Source organism: Misgurnus anguillicaudatus, unplaced genomic scaffold (assembly GCF_027580225.2).
Source record: "Misgurnus anguillicaudatus unplaced genomic scaffold, ASM2758022v2 HiC_scaffold_34, whole genome shotgun sequence".
Classification (NCBI taxonomy): domain Eukaryota; kingdom Metazoa; phylum Chordata; class Actinopteri; order Cypriniformes; family Cobitidae; genus Misgurnus; species Misgurnus anguillicaudatus.
Window position 1 is genome coordinate 2,154,295 of NW_027395284.1, and position 10,860 is coordinate 2,165,154.

The following is a 10,860-nucleotide window of genomic DNA, read 5'->3' on the forward strand; positions in this document are numbered from 1 at the left end:
GTCTACACGCACACATCTTGAGGTATAGTGCACTGGTAAACATGGAGAAAGCTCTCATATGTTGTCTATTAGCTGGCGGCACTTAGTGTACATTTTTGTCATAGTAAACGCGAACAGCATCTAAATATTACTGCAGTTAAACGCATACGCGGTGGCGAACATCATTTATGCTGAGCGTAGCTGCGTCTGGTCGTAGTTTCAGATGGTGCAACAGGCACAAATATTTTTCACAATGTTGGACGTAGCCAAGCCCGACGTAGGACTTAAGCCCGATTTATAGTCGTGCGTAAGTTCTACGCCGTAGGTATCCGTAGCCTGTGTGTAGCTCTGTGTAGCCTGACACGCACCTCGCAAAATTTTTAAAAGCGCAAAATTTTAATCAGTTCTACGTGGACCGCAAGTGCTGTGATTGGTCCACCAGAACCCCTCCCCTAAGGTAAAAAAACTGCATTATAGGTATTTCCGTTTGCGACGGTGAAAACAAAGAATGGCCAAGTTGAGGAGTGATTTAACTCAAACTGCAACAAAAGTCGCTGTTTATTTACTTCAATCATTGCTGCTCTTCTCAAATCATACACAACAAGTTGCAGTTTCTTCTTCGTTTGTGGGTTGTGCCAAGCTTCTTCTTCTTTGACAGTCGCGCTGCTACTGTGGTTACACACGTGGATACTGCCCACCAGCGGTCTTGCGCACGTGTTTGCATGTTGACGGGGATGACGACGCAAAAGTATAAATGAAAACCGACGTGGAACCTACGCCGTAGGACCTACGCACGAAAATAACGAGCCCTTTACACCAAACTTTTTTACATCCGGATGGTGCAACCGGCCCCAGGTCAGAGCCTGACTCCTCCCACTGGCAATATTTGAGGAATTCAAGAAAAGTGGGCAGACCCCAATGGAGATAGAGGGGACGAACCGAGGGCGGGGCTGATTTGGGGGCTGCTGCTGTCAGACTCTAATGGAGAAGTTTGACTGTTGATTAACTCTTCCAACAGACACTACTGTGTTATGGTTTCTCTTTGTTTAAAAATGGTATCAGGAAGAACGTGACCTTTAAGGGCCTGGTATACTTTATACCGTGTCCGGATCGCGGACAGTTTTCAAAGCACACCCCCTGCGGCTACATGTGTTCGGCATGTACACAATACAAATGATTTCTCATTCAAATTATTACTCTACCAGGCCATCAGAGCCGCGCTGATATGCGAGTTTGGTTAGCTATTCCATCCCCAGATAGCACAGGTACATCTGCAAGATGTCTGCTAAAGATCTGGAGATCTGGAATACATCTGGTGTGTAAAAACATCTTATAAAGGTCTTAGAAAGAGCTGCTTTACATACATTCTAAATTAAAAATGTCTTGCAGACGTCTTCAATATATACGACATCTTTTAGGAAACATCTCAGAGACGTATTGCAGATGAGCAAACAATCTAAATAATACGTCTTGCAGATGTAAATGCAGACATCAAATAGACGTCTTCGAGATGTATGTGTGCTATCAGGGTCGAGTTAGTATCACTACAGAAGGGGAGGGATTATAGGCGTGTCGTTATATTTACGACATCATACAAGCCTCATAAGTTGCATTTAAGCATTATGTGCACGTCACGAATGTGACGCCACAAACTGCAAATCTGGAAAACACTGGTATTGTGTTCCTGATTCACAACCCGTAGATGTTTTTCATCGCTAAAGGGAGTTTGGGAACTTATAGCAGAGCACAGATGGCACACGAGACACCGCAAGCTAGCACTGAGGTAAAGCTAATCTTTTAGATTATAGCAATGACGCTGATAGTGACGATTCTCTCAGACCAATCAGTGATCTACAGTGTTTCTGCATCATGTTTAGTATCAGTTCTGGTCGCTTGGAACCCCAACCGAGGTGGTACTAAAAAAAGAAGTATCGGGTACTACGTACTTCACCCAGTGGAAAAGCTCCCAAAAGTAAGCTGACCCGACCCAAACTAAACTAAACCAAACCGTGAGGTACTATGTAACAGAAAAGCAGCATTACATTTTTTTAGGATAGGTGAAGAAAGTAGACAATCCACCATGCCAAACAAAGTTTAGAAGAAACATGAAGAAAACAATGGCCAGGAATCAAACATTAGGGTGACGAAGATGCTCCACAGCTTTCTGTTCTTGAAATAAGTGAAAAAAAATACAAAAACAATAGTGTGTGTGCAAATGCTGTTTATTGCCTTTGTGTAATTGTTTGTAGTGGGGTGTCCGGTCTCAATATTTTCTCACGCATGCGCTGTTGCGAAAATGACGTCATGGATGTGTCCCTAGTATACCTTCAGCTTTAAAGTTTCTCACCAGAATGAACTCTCTGATGGGCTTGTAAGTAACATGACTGAGCAAACGTCTTGTCACACTAAGAGCATTTTAAAGGTTTTTCACCTGTGTGAAGTCTCTGGTGCCTTAGGAAGTTTGAGTGATGACTAAAACTGTTCCCACAGACACTACAGTAATGAGGTTTCTCTCCAGTATGAACTCTCTGATGGGATTTTAAGGAGCATGAATAAGCAAACATCTTGTCACACTGAGAGCATTTGTAAGGTTTTTCACCTGTATGAATTCTCTTGTGCTTTAGTAATGTAGCATTTACACTAAAACTCTTCCCACAGACACTACAGTGATAAGGTTTCTCTCCAGTATGAACTCTCTGATGGTATTTTAAGTTACTTAAACAAGTAAACATCTTGTCACACTGAGAACATTTGAAAGGTTTTTCACCTGTATGAATTCTCTTGTGACTTAGTAAGGTAGCCTTTAGACTAAAACTCTTCCCACAGAGAGTACAGTGATAAGGTTTCTCTCCAGTATGAACTCTCTGATGAACTATTAATTGAGATGAACTAGAGACGCTCTTTCCACAATAAGTGCAGACGTAAGGTTTCTCTCCAGTATGACGTCTCTGATGGGTTATCAGATGACATTTATAACTGTAACGTTTATCACAGTGTGAACACTGATAGAGTTTCTCTTTAAAGTGAATATTCTGGTGTGATTTTAATGAACCTGAATCCCTAAAGGTTTTGTCACATTCACTGCACTGATACGGTCTCTCATTGGTGTGTAAAAGCACATGGGTCTTCAGTTTATAATTACAGCCAAATCTCTTCTCACAGTGAGGACACTCGAAAGGTTTTTCTCCAGTGTGAATTCTCTGATGAATTTTAAGATTTTCTTTGGTTCTGAAGTAATATCCACATTCAGTGCAGTAGAAAGGCTTTTCACCAGTGTGTGTCCTCATGTGAACATTTAGTTTAGAGGAAGAGACACAAATCCTCCCACACTGCTCACAGTGAAACTGCTTCTTCTTCTTCTTCTCTCTGTGGTCTTCTGAATGAAGTTTCTTCTTTTGTAAGGTAGTAAAGCTGATCTCAGATCTGTTGAAGAGTTTCTGTTCTGTGTGTTTTCTCTCATGTCTCTCTAAAAGTCTCTGTGAGCTGAATGTCTTTTCACAGGTGATGCAGGAAAGAGTTTGTGCTGTCAGTCGCTCTTTTGATGTTGAGGACGTTATTTCTATATCCAGACATGAATCACTCTTCACACCTGAAAGAAACATGAAACAATTAAATTGTCTTTTCACTCTTATTTACACAGATATGAACAATTTTATTCAATTGTTTCTCCTCCTTGGTCGTTCAGTGTGTGTTAGAAAGGCTGCGTTCTGTATGCATGCGCTATTTTCCATTAGTGGTCGTCAGGGAGACTGATTCAGGGGTGCAGGGTTTCATATTTTATTGAAGCTTCCCTGGGTTCCGCCATTGATTAGCCGACCCCCACCTGCTGTTAGCATTCCATTGACCCCCATTCATTTTGGCGTCACTTTGACGCAATTAACTTTACATCAGTTTTTAAACTACTTTTAAATGACTTGGAGGCTACTCAAAATGGATGTAAATGCTTCGATTGATTATTGGAATGATCCTTGCTGTTGTTTATCGCATTAGATAATGTATATATGAAACTTTGGATATTTTATAACCTTGTAATTTACTATTTATTGTACTATGTTTTATGTTACATGTTTCATGTTGTTATGTCTGTAACCTTGTTAATTTGTGCTGCTGCCTGTCTTGGCCAGAACGCTCTTGGAAAAGAGATTTTTAATCTCAATGAGTTTTCTTTCTGGTTAAATAAAGGTAATAATAATCTGATGCGTTTAAAGACTCCATTTGTCCATTAATTATTTCTAAAGAAACACGAAAATGTATTAAAGGCTCCCTTACCATGTATCTTACATTATGTCCCAGTAGAAGCAGTTTTTGTAAAAATAGGCTAACGATTGCGTCATAACTTGCGACTTTCTGTCGCACAGTAGAGAAATTACTGTATGGACATGAGGAGAAGCTCGTAGGCAATCTTTAACTGTTTATGAGGTAATCGGGTGGACGTGAAGGCATAAAGTGAAGGGAGATGACTAGAGATCGACCGATATATCTGCTTTCCGATATTTTCCCCGATATTTGAGCATTTTCCGATGATCGGATATCGGTTTTGTAATATCGGATTGACCGATAAACGAGAGAATTGCGCGCTGGACGCATCTGAGGAGAGGAGCTCACAGCAGCAGCAGCGTGCACAGCAAATATGACGGTGGAGTGACGCGACTTCATTAAAAGGTCTTTGAGTATACTTGTGTTATAAATGCCTCATATGCAAAGCATCTTATTTGTGCATTAATGTATGTGTTACATAAGTTGATATATTACAAGCAATGTATGCAGCTTGTCCAAGAATAGAGACGAACTCACAAAATCACGTGCTGTTCACTTACCGGGGTTGAAGGCTGATTCTTTTAACAAGATTTACCCTAAGTTATATTAAAATTTACCAGATAAACATTATTTTGCTAAAATATCTATATAAATGTCTGTGGATATTAATTAATTATTTATTACCTCCGCAAGCGGTCACAGTTTGATGCAGTTAATGCGTGAGTAAATGCATAGATAACAGCGCTGACATCAAATAACATTACCAGTTAAGAAATTCAGTGATATAAAAGCCGTTTTGTTTGTTACTTTCCTGAATGTAGTATTCCAGTCAGTGATATTATTTGTAAAACCTCTTTGCTAACTACTTGTTGGACTGCTGAAGGCTAACATGTTGCTGGTCAAAACAACCATATTATATCCCAAGAAAGGCACTTAATCCACCCGTTTTACTCTATAACAAGCAGCCAACTCCGCTATACTTTTCTCTCTCTCCTGCTGCCAACCGCAGCGTGACCTTTGGATCAGTCCATTTCTGACGAAATGATAGGGGTGTTTGGAATGGTCCATGTATTGGGAATATAGTTTCTACATTATTCATTAAATAATATTATTCTTCACTCTTTCAGACCCCTCTATTTATAACTTTGTATGCAAAGAGGGAGTGGTTGTGATGATGATTATTATTATTATAAGGGTTTGTTCAGTTCAGTAGTGTTGTAGTAATTATGTCAAAAACAGTATAACAGTAAATAAAAATCGGTTCAGCATATCGGTTATCGGGCACATAAGCATCCAAATATTTGTTATCGGCATCGGTTTAAAAAAATGAGTATCGGTCGATCTCTAGAGATGACTTTTGTGAAAAGCGCTATATAAATAAAATTGAATTGAGATTATTAATCAGAATAGTTACCAATATTTGTTCCTGTTCACGCTCACAGTGTCTGCAAGATTTGGTGGGTGATTCAGAAAAAAATGGACGACAGGCTCGCCTCTCGCTCCTTGGTAACATCGCGCAAGGCAAAAAAGAGGGTAAAATCTATTGAAGACTAGTAATTAGTTTAACATTAATCTTGTTTTCAATGTTTGCGGAAATAAATATGAAAGAAAAAATTAAAAACCTGCTGTTTGAGAATCGATTTTGAATCGACCACATAAAAAAACCGATTAATCGATTAATTAATTAATTTTCTATAAATTTTTTGCCCAGCCCTACTACAAACGGAGTGGTCAGCGTACAGACACAGAATACGCTGGCAAGTAATTTGCACATTTTGTACAGGCTGTTTTAGTATTGTTTACAATGTTTGAATAAGGGGTAGGGCTCCAGACTGAGAGTAAATAGTCACGTTTTGCAAGTATTTTTCCTGCCTATGCGACTACGTTTTATTAAAGGTCGCACTGGCGCGATTGGGAAATTTAAATATAATTATGTTAATATGATGCACTGATGATTACGTCTACAGCGCATCCAGTCACTCTCCCATGTTGCTGCCCCTCCCCGAGTGATTTATCTTTTTGCAATTTTATCGGTCGATATGAGCATGTCGCAGATATATCTGTATTGGCGTAACAGCCGTAGATATGCAGCCGATATGAAAGGTTTTCACAGAACAAAGAAATGCTTTTGAATGAAGCAAGTACTTATTTGTCCAGCAGAGGGCACTCCACTGTTTTGGTACTGGTGACCCAGGTCACTGTGTAGTAACACCAGCCAACCCCCCTTCACTTCAGTCACTGGTATTAATTACATACAATACATTACATATGATGTTTTTAATCCGTCTCTTTTTTCCACTTGTGAGTTGTTATAAATACGTTAGAAATGATGTGAGGCGGAGAACTGAAGCGTTTAAACTGATGCGCAGGTGCACACTAATAGTATGAGTTTACAGCTGCTTGTGTTGTTACTGAAAATGTTCATTTCAGAGCAATTGATTCATTTGAGAGCAGACGCTTCAGTTTTATAAAAGTCTAAATTCTGCGCCGAACACTGTGGGTGTTATAAAACGATGTGCAGTAGGCTACATTATACATTAGCCTACATCAGTATGTTGTTAGTCAAGCATTGTCTTCTTAATGGCAAGTTGCTAATTAATTTATGAAGTACATAACTTACTGTATAGCTAATATACAATAACTCCATAAGTTTACCTTTTCAATAAGTCCCGTATAACGTTATTCTCGTAAAACTGTCAATGATTCAAGTTTATATATATATATATATATTTAAGCAATATCGCTCGAGTGTGAGTGTGATATAGCTCTCTCATCACGACGGCAATCACAGCCGTGATGATATAAACCTATATCACACGACTCCGAGAGCGATATTGCTTTTATACAACAGTTCGACGGCAAACGTTTGACAAAAGAAAACTAGAAAACAACAACGGAGTAATTTTAAAAGCCTCTTTGTTTGGGAACTACTTTCTTCCGCCACGGATTGGAGAGCGGCCAGAATGACAGGTTACACTTTGGGCTGCTTTGAATCTCACAATAACTCAATGGAGGGAGTAGCCGTTTCTTTATATTACCGTTTCTTGGTCACAAAGTGTTGTTTTCAGATTAGTGCAGTCGAGAATATTTATGTATTATATTTAAATCTGCAGACGATTAGTAAAGATTGCGCCTGTTTGAACGTTTGCTTAGTAAGATTTAGGGATGCTCCGATCGATCAGCCGCCGATCGGTATCGGGCGATAATGGCATTAAATGACTCAATCAGTGCTCGCTAAATCTGACGATCTCATAAGCCGATCTTTCTGTTAACTTTTGTCATCAAAAGGATCCTGAATGCGGCTGCAATTAAAGACATTTTTTACGTAGCGTGAGCATTTTTACAACCTGTTGCTCATGTGCAGCGTGCAGATTTGTCTCTCTTTGCCTTTACAGAGATATGCGTATTTTCTATGAGGATGCGCTCCGGTAAACAGCGCGAGGCGTCTTCACAACCCCATCAAACAGCGTATACAACACATATCTATCACGGACAATTGCATCCTCATGCCAAAAGTTTCTTATTTGCATGCGTCTTAAAGTTTTGAGCATTTAAACTTTTATTTTCCTCACAGCTGCTTGTCTGCGTTCAGCCGGCGCCCACACACACAGCAGCCTGTCATCAGTGCACGTGAACAGAGCGATCTCTCTCTCACGTCTTAAAGCTGCAGTAACCTAATTTATCTCTCAATAAAATTACTCTCTGCTCTTGACTAAAGAATTTTTATACTTCATACGAATGCGTGTATATTTAATTAATAGTAAAGTCTGTGAAGTGTTTTATTTTCAGTACTTTTAGGAGACATAAGCCTTTTTAAAGCCATATTAAGCCGAAAGTATACTAGGGACGTCCGCGTATGCGCGCCGTCCGCATGACGTCATTTTCGTCATCAAGAGGGTCCGCGGCCGGCCGCGCGGACCGTCCGCGTGCAGCCCAAAATTTGAGACCGCGCGGACAGTGCGCGTACAGTCCGCGTACAACAGCGCATGCGCGTTAAAATATTTAGACAGGACACTCCACTATAAACAATTATACAAAGGAAATAGACAGCATTTTGCACACACACTATCGTTTTTCTTCTTTAACTTTTACTTCTTCCAAGAAGAGAAAGCACTGGAGCATGTTTGTTTGATTCCTGTTCTTTGTTGTCTTCTTGTTTGTTCTAAACTGTGTTTGCAATGGTGGATCTGTTACTTTTCTTCACCTATCCTAATGTTTTAATGTACTGTAAATGTCGCCAAATCAGTGCTGTCCTGACAGCCTGTTAGACTAATAATTTGAATAAGAAATCATTTGTATTGCGCATAGTGTCGAACGCGGCCATCCGCGTGTGGCCGCGCGGAGTATACTCGGAAAGCTTCGCGGACGCGTGCGCGCGCGAGCCGGACGCGGACGCGGAAAAAAGTATACCCGGGCCTTTAAATTTCTCTTTGCAGAATAAATATTTGTTGTGCTTATTTATTTGAGTCTCTATTAAAACAATAATATACCTAATTATTACTGCAAGTAATATAACAAAGGCAACATCCGTGGTATTATTTTATTTAGAAAAGTTGTAACAATTACAGTCATCAAAGAGCTTGCATATCAGCTTTAAAAAAATCGGTATTGGCCGATCACGAATATTACAAATCGGTGATCGGTATCGGCTGCAAAAATCTTGATCGGAGCATCCCTAGTAAGATTGGGTGCGTATGAGAACCAGAGCATGAGCGGACGTCCGTGTTCACTCGCCCCGCTGACCACCACCCTCTCTGGGCTACATCTCTGACAGGGATTCCCTGGCTCTGATATTCGCCCTGTCTTTGTTTGATGGTCAAATTGAGATCAAATGATTACCTTGATATTAGTTCATTACAGATTCATAGTATATTTATTTCGTGCGTTTGATTTCAACTGTAACATTTTCAGCATTTAATGCTAATGATACTCATCACCTGATAAATGGCTATTAAGAGTACTGCATTAAAGTTTGATTTTGAGTGTGTTTGCGCCCTCCACCCCCAAATTTTTTTAGCACCAGCCGCCACTGCTGGGACGGTTGTAATAACCACCGCACCACCGTGGTGGAGTCAACCGGCGGTCGGGAAGTGCGCCCGCGGTGGTGTGCACCTCACAAATTATGAAAAATATAAAGTACTATTTCGCTCAGTGAGATGTCTTCAGGTTCGTGTTAACGCAAACAGCCAGCAGACGCGGAGTTAATGCGCTAATTTGCAAGGGAAGGCAACTGATATCAGTGATGACCCGCTGGCTGAGTAATGAGGAAAGATTTTGGCCATTTCTCAAGCTGAAGACCTCCAGAGGTCGAATTTACAAGCTGCATACGTCATGAAGACTTATAAAATTAACAATTATAAAGTTGACTATTATTCTTTGTTAATCATAGATTGTTGTAATATGCTTATGACTTGCAAATTTCTAAAAAAATAATAAACCAGGCTTGATGACATATAGCCTACAGCCGCGACCTCCGGAGGTACTTGCAGCCTTCAGATTGAGAAACGTCTGTTCTCTCTTGGTCACAAAAAAGTATCAATCTGTGCTACCAGTACACCATCAGAACGCGTTTTCAGCGCGGCTGGAAACACAATAACCCCCCAAAAATTTTCTCACTTGTTGTTTCATGAGTGGAAGTGCTACAATAAACACGCAGAAATGCGCCGATCTCCTGTGCTCCGGGCACAGCTCGAGCAGTAACCTAACGCCCCATTCAGAGAGCCAGCAGTAGCAGAGCGACGCGATCTCATTCATTTCAATGGAAACCGGGCGACTTCTGGCGACATGAGCGAAAGTGACCGTTGGCGACCCTATGGGCGTGTCCAGCAACCTTATAATGTGTTTGTATTTAATTTCTTGTCTGCTTCTCTTAACGTTATGGGAACCAAAAACTAACGTTAGGGGAACAATTTTAGAACAAAAAACTAACGTTAGGAAAACGTTTTGGCAACCAAAAAATGTTAGCTGGGTTTTCTTTATTCTCATTTAACATGTTCGTTCTTTTCTTGAAATTTGCATTCATTTTTATTGGCACAAAAATCATCCAATAACGCAACACATACCAGTAGAGACCATTATAGTTTCCATTACAACCAATAAAAATTCCATTTAAAACCATTTCATCCAATAGAATTTCTGTGTTGACTGCTATCACTTTTTAGCAGGGAGGTTTTGGTTCCCAAAAAAATAACCAAATACCATATAGGAACGTTCTGTGTTTGCTGGGCTGCCGGTTTTCATCCTAAATATCTAAAAATGTGTTCTGAAGAGAATAGAAGCACTTGGGGGTTTAGGACGACACAGACGTAAGTGATTTATGATAAAATTCTCATTTTGGGGTGAACTAAGCTAACATGCATGTTCCTCAATAAACCTAAACTCCTTTAAAATTTACATTTTTTGGGGCTTTTGATTAGCGAGTTTGTGACTGAAAACCCAAAATAGGTGCTCACATGACAGTTAAAAGTGTAAAAAAAAAACATGTAAAAAAAACACGACAATAATTATAAGGAGACATACCTGAAGGAATAAAATCATCATCTTCCTCACTGCGATCTTCCTCTTCTGTGGGTTTAGTTTTCGTTTCTGTGGGTTCAGTTTTCATTTCTGTGGGTTCGGTTTTAA

General features: G+C 40.0%; 1 protein-coding gene across 1 annotated transcript; it reads right to left on the minus strand.

Annotated features, from left to right (window-relative positions):
- Positions 1-2,185: 2,185 nt before the first annotated feature.
- Positions 2,186-10,854, minus strand: LOC141363380 (uncharacterized). Its single transcript, XM_073866045.1, has 2 exons — positions 10,756-10,854; positions 2,186-3,568 (listed from the first exon to the last, which is right to left on the minus strand). The coding sequence occupies exons 1-2, from the start codon at positions 10,838-10,840 to the stop codon at positions 2,385-2,387; spliced, it is 1,269 nt and encodes a 422-aa protein (XP_073722146.1). The 5' UTR covers positions 10,841-10,854; the 3' UTR covers positions 2,186-2,384.
- Between the last annotated feature and the right edge of the window lie 6 nt (positions 10,855-10,860).

Excerpts from the sequence above, each read along its gene's own strand:
- LOC141363380 (XM_073866045.1), bottom strand. The coding sequence starts at position 10,840 with ATGAAAACTGAACCCACAGAAACGAAAACTAAACCCACAGAAGAGGAA. Across the intron at positions 3,569-10,755 it reads TGATGATTTTATTCCTTCAG|GTGTGAAGAGTGATTCATGT; the intron begins GTATGTCTCCTT and ends TGTTTCTTTCAG.